Here is a 26,400-nt window from a genome sequence, read left to right as displayed (position 1 = left end):
TCATCCACCTCTGTGTTTACTGTGTTATTCAGTCCCTAGATTATCCTCTAGCTGTCTTTCAATTCACATTTACATCCCTAGACTACCCTTTCCCAGCCACATTCCCATTTATAAACCAGTTGTTACCCACTATAATGTGTTATCATCAACTCTATACATTTCCACACTTTTATAGTAAAGGTAATTAAAACTTCTACATATATTAGGCACCATTAGTCCATCTCAGTCTTCCTCTTATCTCCCTTAAGAATCCACCACCTACCACCAGGTCTTAAAGATGTTTTCCTACATTTTCCTCTAGAAGCTTTATGGTTCTTGCCTTTATATTTACATTTTTTATCCATTTTGAATTAATTCCTTTATAAGGTGTGAGATAAGGATCCTCTTTCTTTGCCTTGGCCATGGATATCCAGTTCTCTCAGTACCATTTGTTGAATGGACTGTTCTGCCCGAGTTGGGTGCGTTTGACAGGCTTATCAAAAAATCGCTTGACCATAGATGTAAGGGTCTGTTTCTGAACCATCGATTCAGTTCCATTGGTCTATGTGCCAGTACTATGCTGTTTTTACTACTGTGGCTAGATATTATGATTTAAAGTCTAGAAGTGAGAATCCTCCAACTTTGCCCTTCCTTTTCAAGATGTTTCTGGTTATTCGGGACCCCTTACCCTTCCAAACAAACTTGATAATTGTGTTTTCCATTTATTTTTAAAATGCTGATGGAATTTTTATTGGGATTGCATTGAATCTGTATATTAATTTGGGTAGAATTGACATCTTAATGATATTTAGTCTTCCAAAAATGAGCATGAAATGTCCTTCCAATTATTTAGGTCTTTTTTTATTTCTCTCTACAATGCATTGTAGTTTTCTGAACATGAGTGCTTTACATCATTGGTTAAGTTTATTCCTAAATATTTGACTTCTTTAGTTGCTATTGAAAATAGTTTTTTTTTCCCTGACTTCCTTCTCAGATTGTGCATTACTAGTGTATTTTAAAGTCTATTTCATCTCATACTTCCACACTTTTTTTGTTTGTTTTGTTTTGTTTTTGTTACTGCATGCATGGATTATCTTTTTCCAGCCTTTCACTTCAATCTATTGATATCCTTGGGTCTAAGATGAGTCTCTTGCAGACAGCATAGACGTGGCTCATGTTTTCTTATCCATTCTACCAGTTTGTGTCTTTTCATTGGAGAGTTAAATTCATTAATATTCAATGTTATTATTCTAAAGGCAGTTCTTATTTCACTCATTTTGACCTTTGGGTTTTATCTATCATATTTTATTTTCACTGCTCTTTTGACACTTTTAGTTACTTTTACTGATATAATCTTCATTTCTAGACTCTCTTCCAATCCTCTCTCTCCTGTCTTTTCAGACTGTAGCACACCCTTTAGTATTTTCTGCAAAGCTCATTTCTTGGTTTCAGACTCTCAGTTTCTGTTTATCTGTGAATATTCTAAACTTGCCCTTACTTTTGAAAGACAATCTTGCTGGATATAAGATTCTTGGCTGGAAGTTTTTCTCTTGCAGTATCTTAAATATATCATACCACTGTCTTCTTGCCTCCATGGATTCTGATGAGAAATTGGCACTCAATCTTACCGGGTATCCTTTATATTTTAAGCATTGCTTTTCTCTTGCTGCTCTCAGAATTCTCTCTGTCTTTGGTATTTGACATTCTGATTAATATGTATCTATCTCCGAGTTGGTCTGTCAGATTTACTCAGGTGGGAGTACATTGTGCTTCTTGGGCATGGATATCTATGTCCTTTAACAGGTTTGGGAAATTTTCTACCATTAGTTTTTCAAATATTCCTTCTGCCCCTTTTCCCTTCTATTCTCCTTCTGGGACACCCTTGACATGTATGTTTGCATGACTCTTGCTGTTGTTAGTTCCTTGAGACCTTGTTCAATTTTTTTCCATTCTTCATCTGTTCTTTCATATGTTTGCTTTCACAGGCCATGTCTTCAAACTCATCAGCCCTTTCTTCTGATTCCTCAAATCTGCTGTTATATGACTCCAGTGTAGTTTTAATTTAATTTATTGTACCCTTCATTCCCGTAAGATCTGCTGTTTTTCTGTATGTGCTTTCAAATTCTTCTTTGTGCTCATCCAGTGTCTTCTTTTTTTTTTTTTTTTTTTTTTAATTTTTTTATTTTTTATTGACTTTGTAATAATATTACATTAAAAATATATATGTGAGGTCCCATTCAACCCCACCCCCCACCCCCCCTCTCCCCCCCCCCCAACAACACTCGTTCCCATCATCATGACACATCCATTGGATTTGGTAAGTTCCAGTGTCTTCTTAATATGTGTAATCTCTTTAGTCATCATATTGAATTTATTAAGGAGATTTGTTTGAACATCTATGATTAGTTGTCTCAACTCCTTTATGTCATCTGGAAGCATATCTTGTTCCTTTATCTTGGCCATATTCACATATTACCCTTTTCTTCAGATGTCTTCACTGTCTCATTATTATTCTGAGAAAGTAAAAATGCATATAAGTTTATGGAAGGGGGTTGTTTATTTTTAAATTAAGTGGTTAATTCTGGGTGGTGGGAAAACAGGAAATTTTGAGTTTTTTCCTTAAAACTTTTCTGTATTTTTTTTCCCATTTTCAAAAAGAGAAATGAAATTTGACCACCTGTCAAAGCTTAATTTCCTCCAAGAAACTTTCTCTGCCGCTCTTGTCAGAAGTACTTTCTCTGGAGGCAGTTTTTCCTTATCCTTCATTAACCAAGCAATTGTACATGTACTGTATACCTGACCCTGTGCTAGAGATAATTGTTGTATAGTCTGAGGACATCTCAGTCCCCTTAGAAATCAGGGTAAGCTCTTAGCTGTATACCATATGTCTATTTTCTGGACTTTGAGTTTCCCAACAGTATGAAATGAGCATGTGAATATGAGCAGATTTATTTTTTACAGGGGAAGGGTTTAGGCTGAGTTTTATATTAACTTGTAATTGTACATATTAAATGAAGTCTTCAATATGCTTTTTTACAAAGACTTTTAATTTTGACTTTAAAATAGATAATAAATTCACAGTCAAAAGGCATAGAAAGCTATACACTGAAAAGTCTCACTGCTTTTCATCCCCTTTTTCACCCCCAACACATCTTTTATTATTTTCCTGTGTTCTTCCAGTGTTTTGTGGTTGTTTTTTTTTGTGTGTGTGTGTTTTTTTTTTTTTGATGCAGATACAAATACTAATATAGGTTCTTATTTACACAAAAAGTAGGATACTATCTACATTGGCCTACATCTTGCTTCTGTCACTAAGTAAAATGTCCTAGGGATTTTTCCAGACTCAAATTTCAGTATTATTTTGTGGGGGGAAAAAAGAAATTTCAATTAAAATCTGTACTGCTAGAGGTTGTTCACTGTAAAAAAATTTGTTTTCCAGGAAAATTCCCAGATGTTTCAAGGTAGACCTTGCAAGAATATATACCCTAATGAATATTTTCCTCATGGAATAACAAATGGAGCTAGTTGGTACAATGTCCCAGGTAAAGATTATTTTATATCAATGCCATAAATTTGATGGAATTTTTCCCCTTAAATAGTGCTGTTGTCACTGATCTTTTAATTTTGAGAAATAATCATTCTTTTAAATAAATCATTTAAATAGCTAAAAATATTCAGAATAACCTTTTGAAGTATTTTTAATTTTGATGCATTTTGAGTATAAGTAGTGAAAGTGTTATATTTTACTTTTGGCTGTTACATGGAACCTTGGATGTGGTAATAGGAAGAATGTAAGCGATGGTTGAATTTTTCTTGAATGTGAAAGTATAGGCATTTTGCTTGTACTGCAACCATCAAAAAGCCCTTACATTAGCACATTTTTGTTTTTCAACCAAATGTTGATAATTTATGAATTTTTAAAAATAGGAATGCTGCTTACCTTTTGAGATCTCAGCTGTTTAGAACTTCTTTAGAGTGGCTGATTTTAATTTTTTAAACTTTAGGTGGTATGCAGGACTGGAACTACTTACATACAAATTGCTTGGAAGTGACTATTGAACTAGGTTGTGTGAAATATCCATTTGAGAAAGAACTGCCAAAATTTTGGGAGCAGAATCGAAGATCTCTAATCCAGTTTATGAAACAGGTGACTATCCAGGAATGAAGTATTAAATTTCTCTCAGGAGCAAGAAGATATTTGCATGTCCGTGTAGTTTTCATGCAGTGATTTTAGAATATACCCTTTCGAGTCCCAATTTGACCCATTCGTGTTTTAGTGCATTTATCTAAAAAATGCATGGATGGAAATGAATTTATTTGTGTGTGGGGGGAAGAGTTGAAGAAAATAACTAACAAGGTAGTAATATTTTGCTCTTAATGGTTAGTGGTCATTCTTTATCCTGTTATTATTAAAGGCTAACATATTGTATATACTCCCAAGCATTTGGCAAATGATAGAAAGATTAGCTGTGGGGTAAATGTTTTTATTCTTTCTCTTTTTTGCAAGTGATTTACCATGAAATTATTCATTTCCTTTTTTTTTTAATATACTTTTTTTATTTTTTTATTTTTTAAAGATTTATTTTTATTTATTTAATTCCCCTCCCCTCCCCCGGTTGTCTGTTTACTGTGTCTTTTTGCTGCATCTTGTTTCTTTGTCCACTTCTGTTGTCGTCAGCGGCACAGGAAGTGTGGGTGGCGCCATTCCTCGACAGGCTGCTCCTTCCTTCGCGCTGGGCGGCTCTCCTTACGGGGTGCACTCCTTGCGCGTGGGGCTCCCCTACGCGGGGGACACCCCTGCGTGGCACGGCACTCCTTGCGCGCATCAGCACTGTGCATGGGCCAGCTCCACACGGGTCAAGGAGGCCCGGGGTTTGAACCGCGGACCTTCCATGTGGTAGACAGACGCCCTAACCACTGGGCCAAAGTCTGTTTCCCTATTTTTATTTTTTTAAAAGAAACTTAGATTACATAATATCACACGAAAATTTATTTCCTTTTGTTTAGCTATGCATGATGGCCCATAGCTAAACACTATAAGAAATATACCAAAAGTTAATTAGGATAATCTGAGTAAAACTTCATGCCAGGACTTTCTCTTTTATTCTTTTTGCTCAGTGGTGTGGCATAAAGGCTGTGAGTTTACATACTAATTTTTTAAACATTTTATTCTGAAAAAAATTTTAACATACAGAAAAGTTATAGGACTATTACAATAAACACTCTTATTCTTACACCTAGATTTAACAATTAACATTATGCTGAATTTACTTCATTCATACATAAATTATATACATACATTAATATTTAACTATTTGAAAATAAATTGCAGATGTTTTGATATTTTACCTCTAAATATTTCAGCATGCATCTCTTAAAAATAGTTTCTCCTATATAACCAAATACCATTATCTCACCTTAGAAAATAAACAGCATTCCTTAATATTGCCTAATACTAGTCCATATTCAAATTTCCCCCATTTGTCCCCAAAATGTCTTTTTTAGCTGCAATTTAGAACAAAGATCTAGTCAAGTTTTGTGCATTGCATTTGATTATTACATCTCTTTGCTCTTTCTAAATCTAGAACAGTCCATCCATCCTTTTTTTTTAAAAAGGACATTTCCTTTTTCAAGACATCAGACCAGTTTTGTTGTAAAATGTCCTATATTCTAAATTTGTCAGAATATGTTTACATTTAAACTGTGTTATTTATATTCCTCATGATAAAGACAATCTAGCTCATGAAAAATTAAGTTGTACAGGAACTAAAATATTTTGTTTAATAGACATTTATTAGCTTTATTCTGAACTCCTAAATTCCAATTTTGCTTCATATGCTTATATTATTAACAATCTATTATTTTGGCATGTAGATTCCCATAAGAAGTAGGTATGATCTTTATCATTGAAATATGAATTTCCTTATACTTTATCCAGATTCATCAGGGGGTCAGAGGATTTGTCCTAGATGCTACAGATGGCAGAGGTATATTAAATGCCACTATTAGTGTTGCTGAAATTAATCACCCAGTGACTACTTACAAAAATGGAGATTACTGGCGTCTCTTGGTTCCAGGAACTTATAAGATCACAGCATCTGCTCGAGGGTGAGTGACTGGATGCTTTGAAATTGAGTGCTTGGGGATAAGACAATCATTACTCCATTCTGGAAGATTATTATCAGAAAGCCTTAGAAACCTTGTCCAGTATAAAAGCCATAGTGAATGAGTACCTTCACTATTGGTAACAATTCTGCGAAGTGTCTATTAGTGTAATAAAAAATACTCCTGTTCTGCTACACACTTCTATATTATTTAATACCACCACCTTTACATTTGTACCCTTTTTCACACTCATTTTTTATTGTTGTGTAATTGCCTTATTGCTTCTGTGAAATTTACTTCTCATAGTAGGCCTGCATTCAACTTTTTTACCAGTTTTCTTTCCACAAAGAAATATTTATTAAAAAAGAGAGAATGAACTTACTACTTTTTTTCTATTTTCTCTTCCTTTGTAAATAGCTTAGAATTGGAACCACCTGACTGTTTAGTCTATAACTTATCATTTTTAGTCTCATATTTTTATCGTCTTTTTATGTTTTGATAAATATAGAATTTACCAAAGGCTATTTTTTCCTTCCCCCTATTAGCCATCTTGCGTCTAAAGAGTTATTTTAAATACCCATTGAAGTAAGGGTAAGTACTTAAAAATATTTATATAGCTACTATTACTTTTTTTTAGTGGTCCATAAATGGATGGGTTAGAACCTCACTCTAATGAGTAATGAGGTCCCTTTCTGTTTTTCTTCAATTTTGGCATAGTATTGAATAAACTAAAGCAGCAGAGTATCTGAGAAATGTGACAAGAAGGATAGGTTTGCTAGAGAATGTCCTAAGGTAGTATTTTTTAAAACTTTTTCACTAGCAAACCCTAATGGCTAACAAGTGAACTCAGATTCCATCCAGGAGACAAGAGATTGTCCACTGCAAGCACAAAATTTGTTTTGAAGTCATGTATTTAATCACAGAAACTCGTTAATGTTTTACAGTCTCCCATGTATCTGTTCTTTTATTAATGATTAAAATCTTTAAGAAGATGCATAATGTTTATCCTGAGGATTCACATCACCTACACATAACTCTTATTTTCCCGAGGCTTGGGCACTCCAGCTAAAGAAGTGTGGCTCTGATTTGTCTCCTTTATTATAGGTATAATCCAAGTACCAAGAATGTGACTATAAAGAGTGAAGGTGCCATTCAGGTCAACTTCACACTTGTTCGATCTTCAACAGATTCAAACAGTGAATCAAAGTTACGAAAGGGAGAGAGTATCAACACTGATGACATCAGTGATCCAACTACTAAAGAATTCGAAACTTTAATTAAAGACCTTTCAGCTGAGAATGGCTTGGAAGCCCTCATGGTGCGCTCCTCCTCAAATCTGGCTCTTTATCGGTACCATTCATACAAAGACTTATCAGAGTTTCTGAGAGGACTTGTAATGAACTATCCACATATTACAAATCTTACCAAGTAAGTGCCATCTTCTTTCTGCCTTTGTTTTTTAAAGAGAGTACATTCAGCTTTAGCCATGTTGAATGTTTTCTCATAATTTATTTAGCAATATATGAGGGCTGAATTCATAGAGAGTTGGAGTTTACTTATTTTGCAACAAATATTTGCTTGGGGATCTTTCTAACAATCTTGGGACCTTTTATGATGAACATCGGAGAAGAAATACTTTCTAGATTAGCAATGTATAGCCTGTGCCTCCAAGAATGTAAAGTTACTCTTCTTAGTGATTACTTTGACTGATTTCAAAACCCTTTACACTTCTGAGCTGCAGATTTGTATTCTAGTTAAAGTTGTATATGTTTGTTTTGTTTTGCTGGGGGTGAGGGAGGAATCTGGAAGGAAGTGTGAGTAAACCTATCAGTGATCATGTGTTACCTTCTTTTTTCATAGTAGAAAATGAAGCCTGGTTGCCATCATTTCCTGTACTGAGGTCTCTTTCACAGTCTCTGTTCTTCACAGCATTAGGGACATCTGTGATTGAGGATCCCAGGGAAAATACTCTACTGGTTCATGTAAAATCAATGGCTGGGCAAGCCCACCTTTACTTTCTGGGCTTTTCTGCCTCACTTTCACTATTTCATTATAAGTCCTCTTTAGGACAGTTACTCCAAAATTATTTCCATGATTTAGTGATGGCTATTGTTTTGTTTTGTTTTGTTTTGTTTTGTTTTTTATTTTAGGTACTGGGGGCCAGAGATTGAACCTGGGATCTTGTATGTGGAAAGCTGGCGCTCAACTGCTGAGCCACATTGTCTTCCCTAAGTTGGTTTTTTGTTTGTTTGTTTTGCTTGTTTTTTGCTTTTTTGTTTTTTTTCAGGAGGCACCAGGAACCAAACCCAGGACCTCCCATGTGGGTGGCGGGAGCTCAACCACTGGGCACTACATCTGTTCTCAGTTTCTATTGTTTTTTTTTTTTATTTTTTTTTATTTTTTTTATTTTATTTTTTTTTATTTTTATTTATTTCTCTTCCCTCCCCCCCCCACCCACCCCAGTTTCTATTGTTTGTCACAGGCCTTTGCTTTACATTTTACCCTGAGTTTATTGTTCTCTATGGCATGTTCTAATGAACATTTCTACCCTTACACTTTATTTAATTCTTCTATAATCAAAGAAAGCGGGCCTTAACCTTAGCACTCCTGGCAGACAGTATTTGACCACTGTTTTGTTTTCATTGCATTATTTTTGCTGTGATACTGAATTATAGTAAAGTATGAAGTGTCTCATTTATATAAATTTAGATTTAAAAAGTGAGGTTTTCTTTATTTGTATATTTTTAATGCTTCCGTAATAAAAATTTGAGTTAATATTAAAAAAATACATTAGTAGTATAGATTACAGAAGATAAGGCAAATACTGTGAAGATGGTATGAGAATGAATTTGAAGGAATGCTGAACTAAATCATAATCTTCTCTAAATATGATAGTATCTTCTACTTTCTTTGGTCAAGGAAAACTAATTTTTTAAGGTTATCTGACACAATGATTCGTTCTTTAAAAACTTTCTAACTTCTCATGTTTTATTTTCATTTCTTTTTTTTAAATTCCATAAGTCAACATCAGCATAATGCTGACTTTTTGCTTCTCGTTTTTGTAAGTTTGGGACAGAGTGCTGAATATCGTCACATTTGGTCCCTTGAAATCTCCAATAAGCCCAATGTATCTGAGCCTGAAGAACCAAAGATTCGTTTCGTTGCTGGAATTCATGGAAATGCTCCAGTTGGAACCGAACTACTTTTGGCTCTGGCAGAATTTCTCTGCTTGAATTACAAAAAGAATCCAACTGTTACCCAAGTAAGAGAACAGCTGTTTTAACATACTTTAAATGTAAAAAGCTCAGTGATACATTGATAACAAGGCACCTTTTAAAAAACTCTACTTTCTTGTTAAATTTTACACCGAGGCAAATACAGCGCATTATAAACTTTACCCTTTAAATATGGACCATCCTTGTATATAATCATTGTTATTAGTGCCTTTCATTATATTTTTTGTATATGTTAAGATGCATAGAGGAAAAAATGCTAAAATTTTGCATTCAGTCCTCTATTCTTTTTTATAATAACCAAGTTACCCTTCCAACCTCTGCTCATAGTTCTGTGCATTCTAACTTTAAGGACTTTCATCCCTAGTTAACCTAAAATTAGAATACTAGTAGTGAAAGACATACAGATTTTTTTTCTCACGTAATAAATAAAAAATTATTGGGAATCTTGGCTGCTAGGAGATTTTAGAAAAATGGTATTGTCTACCTCAGCCATTCATGACTCCAGAAAAGGACTAACTTTGATCCAGAAGCTTAGTCATGTTTGATTAAGCAATCTATTCTGTGGTGTCTCAGAGGAAAGAAAAGAATTAGAACACTCACTAGTTGGCACTGTCTATAGTGAACTTAGGAAAGGGAGAGAGAACTAATATTTGTTGAATATTAACTGTGTGCCCGGTGTTGTACCAGGTATTTTACATATATCATCAAGGAATCCTCAACCCTGTATTTGTGATTATCTCCATTTCACAGAAGTGGAACTAAGGCAAAGAGATTTGATAACTTATAGGAGGTCACACAGCTAATAAATGGTAAAACTGGGATTTAAATCCATGTGTTGTATTCTAAAGCCCATATTGCCTCCCCCAAAGAAATTTGGAAATAATTGATGTCAAAATAGGACCAGAAGGGACCTGTGAGATTAGGTGAGACGAGAGATGAGATGAAATGATAAAATCAGACTTTATCAAAAACGGCTTTGCCATCTTCAGTAACGCAAATTCCATTGACTTCTTCAGGTGAGTTGCAAATAGTGTCTCAAAGACATTTTTTGTTCTTCTAATAGGAAAAGTTTGTAGGACTGTGGTTTTCAACCCTGGCTGCACATTAGAAATACCTGGGAAGCTTTTAAAAATACTGATGCCTGAGACCTAGTCCCTGAGGGATCGGTATTCCTTTAAAAGCTCCCTAGATCACAATACCAGAATCCTCAGCATTGGGGAACAAACTATGGATTTAAGTAGACTTACTGGTATTCTACTGTAGACTTATTGTGATTCTAGCAATGAAAGAAATTGTATCATTGATGTGGAGGCAGTGGCCAATGGAAGTTCTGACTGAGAGCAGGGAAGGGGAAAAACAGGAGTAATACGGGGCATTTTGGGGGCTTCGGAATTGTCCTGAATGACATTGCAATGACGGAAGCAGGCCATTATCAAACTTGTCATAACCTATAGAATTGTGTGGGAGAGAGTATGAACTACAATGTAAACTTTAATCCACATTTAGTGGCAATGCTCCATAATGTGTTCATCAATCACAATGAATGTACCTCACTAATGAAGGATGTTGTTAATGTGGGAAAATGTGAGAGGTGTGGGGAGCAGGGCATATGAGAATCTCCTATATTTTTTATGTGACATTTGTATAATCTAAGTATCTTTAAAAAAATAAAATAATAAAATAAAATAAAAGCTCCCTAGGTTATTCTCATATTTAACCAGAATTGTGGTATACTGATGTCAACCATAAGATACCGTTAATCCTCAGAAAAACACCTACCAGAAATCTTTAAACTCCTAGTTTATTAGAATTTGCCTCACTGGTCTAATTGGGCTTAGCTCAAAACGAATGTCAATTTGAAGTGATCTATCTTAAGAGAAAATACACATGCCAAAACCCCATCACCAGAGATTCTGCTTCAGTAGGCCTGTAGTGAAACCCTAAGCATTTATAATAAATAATATATAATAATATAATATTTATAATATAATAAGTAGAATAAATAAGACAGTGGATTGCTTATTCTGATTTAATATTATTTTTAAAATGTAGAAATATATTAGAAATTAGTTCATGCCACATATGTAGATATTAATGCCTCTTAATCCAGAGGAGAAATTATTATGGATGAAACAAATATCCCACTTCAATTTGTTTTGTGTTTTTGACATGGTGATTTCAGTTCTTCCTGTCTCATTGTTTCCAGACATACATTGATATTTGTCAGATTATCAAACTGCATTCTAGTTTTTAATCTAGAAAATTTAGTCTCAAAATTGTTATTGTTCTAAGCCAGTGGTCAGCAAACCTTTTTTTTAAAAGGCCAGAAAATATATATTTTAGGCTTTGTGGGGCAGACAGTCTGTGTTGCAACTATGTAACTCCGCTGTTGTAGCAGATAAGTAGTCATATGTAAACAAATGGGCATGACCGTGTCCCAATAAAACTTTAAGAGCAGGTGGCAGGCTGGATTTGGGCTTTGAAAGAGTAGTTGGCTGACACCTGTTCTAGGTTACCGAGAGGTCTCTGGGAACATGGGTTGTGTGATAGTTTTTTGCTTTTAAATTATTTGGTGCTCAGAGATGTATTCACCAAATGCAATGAATGTCTCATGATGATGGAGGAGATTGTTGTTATGGGGGGAGGAGAGGAGTGAAGGGGGTGGGGGGTATATGGTGACCTCATATTTTTTTAATGTAATATTAAAAAAGAAAGACAAAAAAAAAAAAGCAAAAAAAATGCTGCACTAAAAAAATTTAAAAAATAAATTATTTGGAACAAGAGAGACTTCATTCTGCATTTTAAATCTGTTTAAAATAAGCAATAAAGACTTTCTCTTTGAGGCATGGGAGGATACCTGTTGATTCCACGCCTTAATTTCTGTTTCTCTTTTAGTTGATTGACAGGACTAGAATTGTGATTGTCCCTTCTCTAAATCCAGATGGGAGAGAGAGAGCACAAGAGAAAGATTGTACCTCAAAAATAGGACAAACAAATGCTCATGGCAAAGACTTGGATACAGATTTCACAAGTGAGATGAATTTTTAGACTTATATCAAAACACTTTGCAAATAATTTTATTTCTCTTTGCTAGGGGATTGGTTGATCCTATTTTGTAGATGAGTAATAGGGGTACTTTCTTTTATAGGGTATGTATGTGAGGTATAAATAATACAGACATCTAGAAAACTTTTTAAAAATTTTCTCCCTTTTTCATTTATAAAAGTAATTCAAGTTCTTTTTATGAAATTCAATCAATTCTACTGGAGTCTTCCATCACTCTTAGTATGAAAATATGTTTTCATTCTCTCTACCTTTCCAATTCACATACACAATAGGTACATATGTTGATTTGGATGAACTCATTTCTTATTTACATAAATTGGATTATCAGTGAAACATATTATTCTGCAATTTTTTTTCACTGAGTATATCATTGACATCTTTCCATTTCAGTACTTATAAATTCTAACATTTTTATTAATGGCATTTTAATTTCCTTACTGATGGGCATTTAGTTTGTTTCTACTTTTTTTCTATTACAAACATTGTTGCAGAAAACACCCTGCTTTCTGACAATCTTATTTTCTTTCAAATATAGATTATCTATTTCCTAAATTATTTTAAAGGAGGATGTGTCCATCCCCTTTTTTTCCAGTAAGAATTTTCTTAAACTTGCCTAAAGTCATTATCATATACACATTAATCCTTATTTAAAGCTCAGAATTATCAAACTTCTAGAATGTTTCTTCCTTGCTTGCTTGCTTGAGATTGTGGCTTAGGGAGAAATTAAGTATTTATCTACACATTTTGTAAGCATTTTGATTGTGTCTGAGTTGAGAAGTTTCTTAGCTACTCACACTAAAATTTTTTTGATATTTTATATTTGACTTTGTTTTTTAGATAATGCCTCTCAGTCTGAGACTAAAGCTATCATTGAAAATTTGATTCTAAAACAGGACTTCAGTCTTTCAGTTGCTTTAGATGGTGGTTCTGTGCTGGTCACGTATCCATATGACAAACCAGTACAGACAGGTATGTAGAATGTTACTTCACATATATACTGTTTAAGCTTTGGTAAGAAATTCCAGTTAGGTTAAATGATGAGCATTTGAGCACATGCATGAGCAAATAACCCGGTCTAAGAAGATTGTACATGCGTGAACAGAATTCATTTACTTGAGAAAGGTCAGATCTATGGATGGCCTACCTTTATTGAGTCTAGCTATCTTGTCACATCTGTTCAGTTTAGTCTACAAACATTTATTGAGCAATTATTATGTCCACAGACATTAGGAATACAAAAGTGAGTAAATCAGTACTTGCTGTCAAGAAACTCATATATATTAATAACTAGATATTAACTATATAGAGTTGCCTTCCCCTTCTCTAAATCTTGATTTACTGTACCTTATGATGAATCAAACAATTGCTTGTTGAATCTCTGTGGGGCTTTTGTACGTGGAGATAGTTTGGGATGATATTAATGCAGTTTACAAAGAATATTGTTGCCAGACCATTGTTGCCCCAAAATGTACTAAAAAATACCAAAACAAGTTTGGACTTTGGTGTGGTAGCCTGTTGCATAAACTCACCATTGGTACCTTTTAATATAAGGAAGTTATTTGTCTTCTTAGACTGATTATCCTAGGCTAACAAAAACAATGTGGTTAATTTTATTAATTTCTAAAACTTCAGTGGAATGCAAAATTTACTAGGAGAAGATGACTTTCTTAGCCATAACGTTAAACTTGGAGAAAAATCTCCACTGACTTCTGAAAACTTTTTTTTATAGTGGAAAACAAAGAGACTCTAAAACATTTGGCATCTCTTTATGCAAATAATCATCCATCAATGCACATGGGTCAGCCCAGTTGCCCAAATAAATCAGGTAGGTATTTCCCTACCCTTTGTGGTTATTTTGGTAGGGGTGGAGGAGGGGCAGGGAGTTTCTTATCTTATTGTTTTATTGATCTTACATCACTTAATGCTTTCATAGATGAAAATATTCCAGGAGGAGTGATGCGTGGAGCAGAATGGCACAGTCACCTGGGCAGCATGAAGGTATGCTTTATAGAGTACAGTGAGAATGAAATTATGAATATTGCCCATTGAATGAAAGAATAAGTGACTGTTCTTATATAGCATCTGCTTCATGGTTTTCTTGACAAGTATAGCCCTTAAATTAACAGCATTTTAATTAGTTTTCCATCTACTTCAAATTAGGAGTTATTAGCAAATGAGTGATTAGTTGGTCATTCCATTCATGTATGTAACCAGAAAATTTTCTTCATTCCCATTTCTGTCTGCCTTCCCACCTTTCTTTATTTACTGAGAATTTTACTATGTATGAGCACTTTGCTATATAGGATTTAGTGATAAAATGTATTCCCTGGCCCATTGCATAAATAATTATATTGCAGTATTAATTACTTTGATTTAAAAGAGAGCAACTCTCAATGTCCCATGAGAAATCAAAAACAAGAAAGGTGACATCTAGTTAGAGATGTAGTCTCTTCTTAATAGAGGTGATTTTTGATACTGAGATGGTGAGGTAGGACATTCCAGAAGGAGAAAATAATATGAGCAGAGATCAATAAGCAGTCTAGTTTAGTTAGAATGTAGGATATAATGGAGAGCTGTGGAAGATAAGGATGGAAAAAGAGTTTGGGGCTTTGAATACTTTGTTTGAGTAAGGAATGGGAATCCACTGTAGGTTTTTGAACAGAGGTGTAGTGACATGATCTGAGCTGTGCTATGGAAAAATTAATCTTTTAACAGTGGGTTAAGGCAGCGGACTTGGCCCAGCGGTTAGGGCGTCCGTCTACCACATGGGAGGTCCGCAGTTCAAACCCCGGGCCTCCTTGACCCGTGTGGACTGGCCAACACGCAGTGCTGATGTGCGCAAAGAGTGCTGTGCCACGCAGGGTTGTCCCCCGTGTAGGGGAGCCCCACGCGCAAGGAGTGCGCCCCATAAGGAGAGCCCCCCAGTGCGAAAGAAAGTAGAAAGTGCAGCCTGCCCAGGAATGGCGCCGCACACATGGAGAGCTGACACAACAAGATGACACAACAAAAAGAAACACAGATTCCCGTGCTGCTGACAACAACAGAAGTGGACAAAGAAGAAGACACAGCAAATAGACACAGAGAACAGACAACAGGGGTGGGGGGGAGGGGAGAGAAATAAAATAAATAAATCTTTAAAAACAAAGCAAAACAGTGGGTTAGGAAAGATTGGAGGAAAGAGATACTGTGATTCAGGAAGACTGATTTGGAATAGTCTAGACATGAAGTACTGAGGGCCTGCACTAGATAGTGGCAATGGAGGAGAGTGAAGGGATCCAATTTTAAAGATATTATAGAGGTAGAATTGACATGATTTGGCAAATTCTGGGATGATAGTGAGATTCAGAAGTAAAAGATGAGATTTCAAGTCTGTGTGAAAAAATGCCATTAACTGAATTAGGAAAAAGAATGGGTTTGGCGGGAAAGGTGCTAAGGTAAGTTTTTGAACCTATCCACACAGGTGGTTCCTGTGCCTAGATAAATGCTACACTGCATGCAGTGGCTATTGTCACCAGTGGGTTCCAGGTTGAGGGTATCAGAGGTCAAGTGCTTGTGCTTCTTCCTCCAGAGCTCCAGGAACAGCAGTGAAGTTCCAGGGTTTAGAGGGAAACAGGCCTTCTGCATATACTTTACTCATTCATTTATTCACAAACCCTAATGAGCCTATGCTATTTGCCAGTAGGCATTGTAGAAAGCACTGGAGATAGAAAGATGAATTAGACATAGTCCTTATCCTTAAGAGACTTACCATCTGTTAGGTGCTGTCATGTTTCTTATTAATTATAATACAAAATGGTTTATTTATATATGAAATAAAATGCTTTACAGATTTTTTTAAATCTTCCCTTCCCCACCCCTACCCCCACCCCCAATTGTCTGCTCTCTGTCCATTTGCTACGTGTTCTTCTGTGTCCGCTTATATTCTTGTCAGCGGCACCCAGAATCACTGTCTCGTTTCTTGTTGCGTCATCTTGCTGCGTCAGCTCTCCATGTGTGCGGCACCATTCCTGGGCAGGCTGCACTTTTTTCGCGCTAGGTGGCTCTCCTTACAGGATGCACTCCTTGTGAGTGGGGCTCCCTACGTGGGGGACACCCCTGCGTGGCACAGCTCTCACTGCACACATCAGCACTGTGCATGGGCCAGCTCATCACACAGGTCAGGAAGCCCTGAGTTTGAACCTTGGACCTCCCATGTGGTAGGCGGACGCGCTATCTGTTGGGCCAAATCTACTTCCCTGCAGATTCTTTGTTTACTCCCCCCAGGTTTTCTTTTTCATTTCATTTGTTGTATTAAAAAGACTCATTCTTACTTTTGCTTATTAATTTTCCTACATTTGTTTTTGAATTTTATATTCTAGGATTTTAGTGTCACTTATGGCCACTGTCCAGAAATCACAGTATACACAAGCTGCTGCTACTTTCCTAGTGCAGCACAACTTCCTTCCTTGTGGGCAGAAAATAAAAAATCTCTTCTTAGCATGTTAGTAGAGGTGAGTCTTTCCCTTTTAACTAGAAGCAAACTCTGAGAAATATAGTCAATGAAAACCTTTCTCAAAATATTTTCTTAATCTTTTAATGAAAAGTATTTATTTTAAATTTAGATAAACAAGAGAGTTTTATTTAATTTTATTGCCTAAATATATGTACTATGAGTTTATTTATCTCAGGGGTTCTTAACTAGAGGTCCATAGACCCCCCCAGTGGAAAGATTACAGGGGTCTGTGAGCTTGAATTGAAAATTCAAAAAAAACATTATTCTTGTGGGTATGTATTGGTGCAGGTATGATATATATAATAAATAATACACAGTATAGTGTGGACTTAGTATGATTTTTATTTTGATGTAGCATGTTCTGAGTGCAGTGGATAACTGCCTGTAAAAAGGTTGGTAAGGATGGTGGAGATGGTTTTATGACACTGTGGGACAACTCGAATTTCTAAATGTTCACCAAAAATGACCATTTGAACAGATGTACTGTGTTAGGTTATTAGGTATTGAAATTATGGGAAAGTTGTAAAATGTAATTTTGCATAATTCTAAAATTTAAAGATACGCTGATGTTGAGTATCCTAAAAACATCTGCCGCTACATTCTGAGAAGGGGTCCATGGTTTTCCCCTGACTAGCAAAAGGGTCCATGGAAGAAGAAAGGTTAAGAAACCCTGATTTATCTGGAATCTGCTGTAATTTAGGTAATTTGACCTTGCAGTATGTTGCAAGTTCTGTAATTTGAGTATCACACAAAGTTACTAGAGGCAGCAGTTGAAAGAAAATCTTACTAAGGGCATCAGAAAATACGAGTTCTGACACTTATTAATTATATCAAAGTTTTCTCTTCTCCCTCTCAATGACTCTGAAGCAGTGAATATGTAGCTAAACAAGGTCAGAGTCAGTGGGAAGGAATAAACCAATCTTATGTCTTATGTTTTGTTTTGTTTTTTGTTTTTTATTTATATACCTCAAGCTATTACCTCTAGAATATCTGACACTATAACCATACGTTTATATTTTAAACATTTTTTTCAGGTTCACAAGGGAGTTCATGGATTTGTTAAAGATAAGAGTGGAAAACCAGTCTCTAAGGCAGTTATTGTACTCAATGATGGAATAAAAGTGCTCACCAAGGAGGGAGGCTATTTCCATGTACTGTTAGCTCCAGGTTTCCACAACATCAATGCCATTGCCGAGGGATACCAGCAGCAGCATTCACAGGTAAGAACTCAAGTTGAATAGTAACGTGTAAATTCTTATTTTTAATAGTACTTAGGTTTTATTTTGAAACTCTTTTTAGAAAGTATGAGGGTAATGAAATAAGAAGTGTGATCACCTCTTGATTATGATACATGGTTATCTTTCTATCCTTTAGCAACAAAAGGAAACTTTTATGGCATTTTATGTACTTTAAATAATAATGACTAGACTCCTTGGTTGGCTATTAAGGCCCTGGGAAAATAGCAGTCGTGTAGTATACCTTAAGTAAATTTTTGCATAATTCTGACACTTTATCCTTCTAGGTCTTTGTGCATCACGATGCAGCTAGTTCTGTGGTGATAGTCTTTGACACAGATAACCGGATATTTGGTTTGCCAAGGGAGCTTGTAGTAACTGTATCAGGTAAAGAAATAGTAATATTTCGTAGTTGAAGTTAAAACCCGTCTTGACATTTTAGTTTGAGGGTGGATCGCCTCCATAGTCACCTTTCTTCTAATGTCTCTTTTTCTTCTAATGTCACTTTTCTTCTAATGTCTCCTTATCTAAACATGATTTCCCTGGAACACTGTTCTCCATTGTGTTCTCATGGCTTACAGTTCCTCCCACCCTCCTCAGTTTTTCAGGTCTGTAATCAAATGTCACCTCCAGAGAGACCTTCTCTGATCATCCTACCTAAAATAGTTTCCATGTCACTATCTCCAGCCTGCTGCTTTCTATTATAGCACTTATCACTACCTGACATCATATTATATATTTATTCGTTTATTTTTCTATATTCGCTCTCCCACTAAAACATAAGCTCTGAGAAAGCAGGGAGTTTATCTGTAACCCCAAAGCCTAGGACCGTGGTTGGCATGTAGTACATGTTAATGAATAGTTGTTGAATAAATGAATGATTCGCTTTATATTAAGGTCACAAGTTACTTGATTTATATTAAGTCTCTTTTTCCAAGATCCAAGAAAGAGGAAATATTTTTTTTTCCATGGCTAATTTGTGCCATTGCTTGAATTACTAAAAGGTTAAGAGGAAAAAAGATGCGCTAAAATAATATGAACTCTGCTGTACTGCATCTATTTGACACAAAGAACCTTGGTCCATTTCAAAGTGCAATTTGGTCTTCAGGCAAAATAACCAAATTTTATTAAATGGTATATATGGGGGAGGTCCTTAGTTAAGAGGGAGTGGTATATTGGAAAAAATATTAAATCCTAGAGCCTGTTTTGGAGGGTTTAAAATATTCTTAGTTTAAACTAGATGAAGTGGAAAAAGCTTAGGGGTTGAAAACACAGAAGCCAGAATTCACCCATGGTTTAAATCTGGCTCTGCTACCCATTAGCTGTTGTGAACTTAGTTTTATTATGATTCTAAAACTCTTGCTTTGATAGGTAACCTTATGTATAAATATTTAAAATAAATGAGAGGTTTTACATGAGGTGAAAATTTACTGGATAGGAAAAATAAAGGTTATTAATTGAAAAAAGCAGGTTGCAGAACTGTGGGTACGGTGTGATTTCATGGTTGTAATAGAAAAAAAAATACAAGCTTAAAGAAACATTTTGAAAGATATGCACTAGGGTTATTAAAAGTGACCTCTGGGTAATGGAAATGTGATGATGTGGGAATTTTGGGTTTGAGTTTTTGGTATTTTTGTTCATCTGTATTTTCTAATTTTCATACTGTACATGTACTGCTTCTGTAATAACAGAAGGTTGTTTTTAAGCTCATGAAATAAAAATAAAATAAATGAGTACCTTATAAATGGTACTATTTTAAGTAGCTGCCTACTTATGTCCTTAAAGTGGAACACCACTCACATGTTGATTTTTGTCTGGCAGGAGCCACCATGTCAGCGTTGATCCTCACAGCTTGCATTATTTGGTGCATCTGCTCAATCAAGTCTAACAGACACAAGGATGGCTTCCATCGGCTCAGGCAGCATCATGAGGAATATGAAGATGAAATTCGCATGATGTCAACCGGCTCAAAGAAATCCCTCCTAAGTCATGAGTTCCAGGATGAAACAGACACTGAGGAGGAAACACTATATTCTAGCAAACATTGAAACACACAACTTTGCGTAACTCCCAGCATAAGTACCAAGCAAAATTACGGTTCTCCTTGGGAGACACTGAGTTAAGAAGAGAGACTATCTTCTTCAAAGAGCTTTGGGAAGTTAACTTGCTAAATTTGTACTCTCTATGAATTTGGTTGGCAGTTTTGAACTTCCCTTCCTTAAAGTACTCTTACCTTAAAAAAAAAAATCTGATTTCTATTTATGCAGCAGAGATGGGGCAGCCACTTCGTTTTTCTTTTTAATTTAAGATAAGCTGTTTGGAGCTTATATAATAACTGCATAAAGCCAACTAGTGGATGTTGTATTTTGCATATCAGGTGTTTACTCTAGTGGCTTTTTTTTTTTTCTTCTTTACTTTAAATGGCCAAAAGAATCCAGAACATTAAGGCAGGGACAGCAGTCAGAATCTGACATAAAGCTTTAAAAACCTGAAGTTCTCTCAACATACGAAGAGTACTTTTTTCTCTAGTTATTAAGAAGCTGGAAATTCTCTTATTATTCAGATTTAATGGAAATGATTTTTAAACATATGTGACATTAGGAAATGAATAAATGGGCTTCTGCATTCAGCTTTCTACCTGTTCCATGGCTAGATCAGAACTGGTGTGCTGTGCTCTATGCAGGATTTCACTACCTCTCTTGAGTGTTTAGCCAAGTTCTAAATCTCCCCATTTTAAGGGAGAACTTGTTGACTTTGTTGTAAAAGATCTAAATGTCCATTAGAATGGCTCTGAGAGGGATATCTAGCAACAATTAAAACTCATGTTGCCTATCTTAACTCGGTAAAAACCCACAGGTGCTGCTGCTTTTATCTGTGAGGCACTAGTTTATTTTAGGAATGCCTGATACTTTAATATTTCCTAAATTTGAACCTTTTTCTACATTGTGTGGTGTTCAGATGATCCAGCAATATACAAGATCTGATGTCTACCGAAAACATTTAGAAGGATAAAAGAGACCTACTGGCACATTCCTTACCTATAACTGAATAAAAAGTATCTATATGTCATGCCCTAGTCTAAGCCCTTGTTCTGGAATAGCATATGTTAGTGAAATAGCTTGGCTAGTCTTGTTCACACAGACCTCCACAAGTGATTGGGTTCTTTGTTAAAAGTTCACTTGAAAACATTTAAATATGCATCCCTCCATTAAAAAAAAAAGTAAACTGTGAATTGCTGTGTGATATAAGACTGGTATGAAAGTGTCATCTTCACTGCCAGTCAGGTTATTGGAAATGCCTGAAAGATTTGCATTTTATTGTGTCTGTTGAATCATGCTATTAAATGAAAATGATGCTTTTGTAAGTATGAGTCTTACCAATGATCTAATTTTAATATTTTTGAATGTCTTAATGGCCAAGTTGCAGCTTTAACTTGTACTAAATCTGGATTTCTAAAAACTTGCTTTCATCTTTTCAAATTGTATTCTACATCCATTAATGTATCAGTCATCTTAAAGTCTTCAAGTGATTTACCCAAACTTAGGTCATTCATAAAGTTTTGTGTGGAATGCATCCAAAGAGACTTATAAAAAGAGATTTGGTTTAGCAGAAGTAATGAGATCATGACATTTATTAGTGAGTAGCTGATAAATTTGGGTGGTTCGAGGTTAAGCCATTCTGATGTTAATCCTGGTAGTAACAACTCTAAATTCTGAGCCTTTGCCACCCTACTTTCACCCCCACCACATATTTAGAACAGATTTTATGGGGCACTAAGAGGTATGAAATATGCATGATTTAATTTCTTCTAATAATACTTTATTTTCCGTAAGGGGGTAGTATGGTATTTAGTGCTCTTTTTCAGCTTTATTTTTAAGAGTGCAAATGACCAAGGGACCTGAGAATGGTGTCTCTGCTTGGAACATTATAGCTAGAAATGAAACAGAGTTGTGACAGCCTTTATTAGCAGTTGTCGTTACTAGAGGATGCCCTTTAAATTTACTACACTCTTGAATTAAACTTGTCTTTAACTCTATATCTCAGTGGCTGGAGGCCTTGCCTTTTAAACATGTGTAAAATTTGTTTAGAAGTGAACATACAAGTAATTCTTTAGTAATTATTCCTGAAAGGAAAATCAAATTCTGCTATAATTCTTGAATATTTAAGGAATTTCTAAATAATGTATTGTGCTAGAAAACAAGGTCTTCTTAGCCTGTGTTATCTGTTAACATGAATGTACAGGATCCATGATTAAGACTTCTCAGCCCTGCTTTGTCTTTTATTTGTGGATCTAATGTATTTAGATTAGACCACATTAATGGTCTAGGTGCGAAGCCATATGGGATGAGGAATGCATTCTTCAGTGTTTTTCCTTGAGGTTTTCTGTTTCCTTGGAGTCATGGAGGAAAGTAAGTATCACAGTATTAAGAAATTTGCTCAAATTTGAATTGTGCCTTTCTTTTCTCACAAGTCGTGGGTTTTGTCCTGGTGATCAGTTTGTAAGCCCTGTACTATCCCAGCTCTTGATTAAAAGCAAAATGAGTGGGTAATGTTCAAAGTAATTGCCTCTATAAATGTGCTTGTACTGATTATGTAGTTCAGTAAGATGAGCCCAAGTAATTTCAGAAGCAAAGACTCTCTGGTTTTGATGTGTTTTGCTGAATGCTTGAATAGTAAGTGGGATCCTATCCAGTTGAGGAATGCTTGCAATTCTCACAGAGGGGAATTTGCTTTGGGATTTTGTTATTCTTCAGAAAGGAAACATTATATTTGGCCCATATGTGCATTTGGCCAAGTGTGACGGGTTAATTTTTTATTATTTTGACCTGAATAGGATTTGCTAAATTAATTAATATTGAATTTCAAAGCTAATTATGAGTTGACAAATAAAAGGTAGTGCTTATGCCTGAGTGCGTTGTGTTCCTGAGCAACATGAGGTTACTCAGTAATCACGACCTGCTCCTCCATATCCATTTATTCTCAGCATTAAATAAATTTATATTCTACTGTCAGAAATGTACTTGTACCAGGTTTTGTCCCTCCTGTATTAAAAGCTTCTTGGCTATTAATGCTATCATAGTGCCCTATGTTAAAGTTCTCTAGTAGAATTGTTTTTAATAGTAGCAACCCAGCATTTCCCCTATACCTTTGTTTTATTGTTATTACTAAAAAATCCCACAATGATTTTCTGTTTAACAATATTTTGATAACTCTTCGGGTTTCTGATTTGTTTTGATTAAAGCAGATTATTGTGGGATGATTAGGGCCTTTGATTAATACCAACTGAACTTGGATTTCCAGTTCTTGAGGAAATCTCACCTAACACCCATTTCTCCTATTTTTAGCAATAATGAACAAATATTCCACTTGGCTTTCAAAATATTGTCCTGGCTGATTTAGATTTAACAGAACATATTATGAAATTTGAAGGTAGGTTACAATTTTGAGGCAGTTGAATATAAATTATGTAAATATGTGTGATTATGATTTTTATAAATGGCATAACATGAGTGTACAAGTTACATTCTGTGCTGGCCATGCTGCAGGTGTTCTGGAAGTATGACATAATGGTATTTTTTTATGCTCAGATTGAAGATCAACTTTTCACCCCTCCATTTTTTCAGAGTAATACTCCCCAACTCCAGAACAATCTATAGCTATTTATATGAGGTATTCAATACTCATTCATCTCAAGTGCATCAGTCTTTGGTTTATTTCATGCACTGTGCCTTCAAAATGAAATTTTTAAAAGGAACTTTAAATGAAGTTGAATAGTAGTTTTAAAATCTGTGTAATTTATGTGAACTCTCTAACTGTAATGAGTTCCTTTTTGTTTTGTATATGTAACAGATCTACTAATCCTGTATAAAATTTATTTTATGATGTTTGTCTTTCTTTGTGTTTTGTCTCATAATCTTTTTTCAAAAGCAGTAGATCAGAAGAAGTTATAGTTCTAAAGTGAAAACTGTGTATTTAGTTTTTCTGGGAGTACTGGTAGCACTTGTTTTCATGGATTGATTCAAAAGAAAGCTATGTTTCTCAAGTAATCACCATATGGTGGCCACAGTTCTCTTTTTCTGGTTGTTGCTCAGCTAGATTAATATATGTCTAGTCATTTCAAAAGGACCATTAAAAAACTGACCATTGAATGGTTTATGTACCAATTTGAAACTTAATTGTTAAAAAGTTGGTACCTTTTCCAGGTGAAATCCAGTTAGAATAAATGTGTCTTGGCACTTTTGTTTAATATCCCTTTTTCATCTTAGTAACTTTTTTTTTTTTAATTTTTAAAAGTGTATTTATTTATTTATTTTTGAGGTACCAGGGCCAGGGATTGAACCCAGGACCTCATATGTGGGAAGCCAGCACTCAACCACTGAGCTCCCCTGAGTTGCTTTTTTCATTTGTTTGCTTGTTGTTTGTTTTTAGGAGGCACCAGGAACCAAACTTGGGACCTCCCATATGGGAAGCAGGGGCTCAACCACTTGAGCCACATCCACTACCCTAGTAGCCATTTATCGATATTACTGCTGTACTAGGAATTGAGAAAGCGAAGCTATTTAAGAAAAATGGGCTCTGCTGATAAGGAACTCAATCTCCAAACCAGAAAAATATAAATGGAAATAAGCTTCACTTCAACAATGATTGGTTCTTCTGAAAAGAAGGCTTCTGCTCTAGAGGAAGCATAGCACAGAGGTTCAAGCATAGACTTGAAGTTAAATAGACCAATCTATGACTGATTCTTGGCTCTGCATGTGCCCTTGTATTGCACAAATTTCTCACCTCCACTGAGTCTCAGTTTCTCTGACAACATTGTGATGGTGCTTAAATGAAATAGTGTTCGTGAAGGGCTCAACGTAATATTTGATGTAGAATTTAACTCCCATTGGAACCAGCATTCATTTTTCTTTCATTTACTGTTTTTGATCCCTTTGAAAGTTTATTTTATCAAATATACAAATTACGATCTGTTTACAGCTGGTCTTTTCAACCTAGAAGAAACCCTGGCCACCAACACATTTTTAAAATGCTGTGAAATTTTTCATTATGTGGTTCAGTAGATTGTATATAGCATGCTTGGCAGTAAACCTTTAATTGTGCTAAATGCATCATATTTGTTTTTAAATGAAAGTAGTTGTACTTATGCTTTTTCAATGAAAACAGCCTTACTACAGGATACCTGAAAATATTTTTTTTTTTCTCAAGTTTGAAATATTTAACTAAATTTTTGTCAGGATTTTTCTCATAACCAAATCAAGGACATTTTGCTTTGTATTATAAACAGTAAACTACTGATTGTATTCAAGTTTTCAGATTTCTAGGAACAAACTTTTCAGCAAAGTTAAAATGTGATGTTCAGTAATAATACACTACTTTGTCAAGAATAAGTGCCATCATGAAGTCTTCATATCTTCTCACTTGCAGTTAGAATGCCAGCTGATTCTGTGCTATTTATTGCTAACCTCAGATAAATACATTAATCATTGCCCAAAATGTAAAAGCAATGAAATCAGCAAATTAAACCAAATTTTTACCTTAATGTAATAATTTACGCCTTTATTAGTAGAATGATAAAAACAAGCATACTATTTATTTAGCCTTTTGACTGGGATCAGATAAATTCCTCTTTTCTAGTGCTATATAAACAAATATAGAAGCAGTGAGCAAGAATGAGAGAGGTTGGCCTATGTGGAACACAAAGTTGCTGAAATTTAAAGGCCACCCTGGAAAAAGAATGAAGACAGGAGAAAGTTCTTTGATTTAGAATGAAGACATAGTTAGAAGTGGGAGTATATTGAGAGGGCTGCCTCAAGGTCATTAAAGTTGGGCAATTTATTGATTCTATAAATATTAGAAGCAATATGAAGAGGCTGTTAAATGGAAAATAAAAGCAGCAGGTAGAGAAGTTTAAGATAGAACAACTTGAAAGAGATTGCAGAGTAGGTAAAAATTCTTATGATAATATGGATTATGTTCTGAGATTAAGGTGCCATTAAAGTTGAGCCAAAGCCTTGAGGAAGTTCTAGTTGCTGGATGTAAACCACTACTAAATCCAAGCATTTGAACTTACTCCATTATTTATAATTATTAATATTTATGTATTGAGTGGCTCCTAAGTAGAGTTTTCAAGACCAAACAGGCTTTAGATTTAGCTTCTGGTAGATATCAGATGCCCAGGAGACTTGATCCTAAAGATAATTAAAGAATGTGATAGATAGGGAATGGGTAGGTTACAGTAATTATTGAATTGGAGGACTAGGTGGATTTTTACAAAATAAGCCTTATG

At 35.1% G+C, this 26,400-nt stretch overlaps 1 protein-coding gene across 1 annotated transcript in view; it reads left to right on the top strand.

Moving 5' to 3' along the window:
• CPD (carboxypeptidase D) overlaps positions 1-23,996 on the top strand; it is a 94,259-nt gene extending 70,263 nt beyond the window's left edge. The window contains exons 9-21 of the mRNA XM_058283797.1: positions 3,419-3,521; positions 3,984-4,126; positions 5,918-6,087; positions 7,189-7,512; positions 9,151-9,346; positions 12,216-12,351; positions 13,224-13,355; positions 14,116-14,211; positions 14,320-14,384; positions 16,745-16,876; positions 17,913-18,098; positions 18,401-18,500; positions 19,935-23,996. Coding sequence (XP_058139780.1) covers positions 3,419-3,521; positions 3,984-4,126; positions 5,918-6,087; positions 7,189-7,512; positions 9,151-9,346; positions 12,216-12,351; positions 13,224-13,355; positions 14,116-14,211; positions 14,320-14,384; positions 16,745-16,876; positions 17,913-18,098; positions 18,401-18,500; positions 19,935-20,161 — 2,010 coding nt within the window. The 3' untranslated portion in view covers positions 20,162-23,996. The remainder of the gene's footprint in view (positions 1-3,418; positions 3,522-3,983; positions 4,127-5,917; positions 6,088-7,188; positions 7,513-9,150; positions 9,347-12,215; positions 12,352-13,223; positions 13,356-14,115; positions 14,212-14,319; positions 14,385-16,744; positions 16,877-17,912; positions 18,099-18,400; positions 18,501-19,934) is intronic.
• Positions 23,997-26,400: the final 2,404 nt, after the last annotated feature.

Source organism: Dasypus novemcinctus, chromosome 21, assembly GCF_030445035.2.
Source record: "Dasypus novemcinctus isolate mDasNov1 chromosome 21, mDasNov1.1.hap2, whole genome shotgun sequence".
In the NCBI taxonomy this organism is placed as follows: Eukaryota; Metazoa; Chordata; class Mammalia; order Cingulata; family Dasypodidae; genus Dasypus; species Dasypus novemcinctus.
This window is presented reverse-complemented; position numbering and strand designations above follow the sequence as displayed.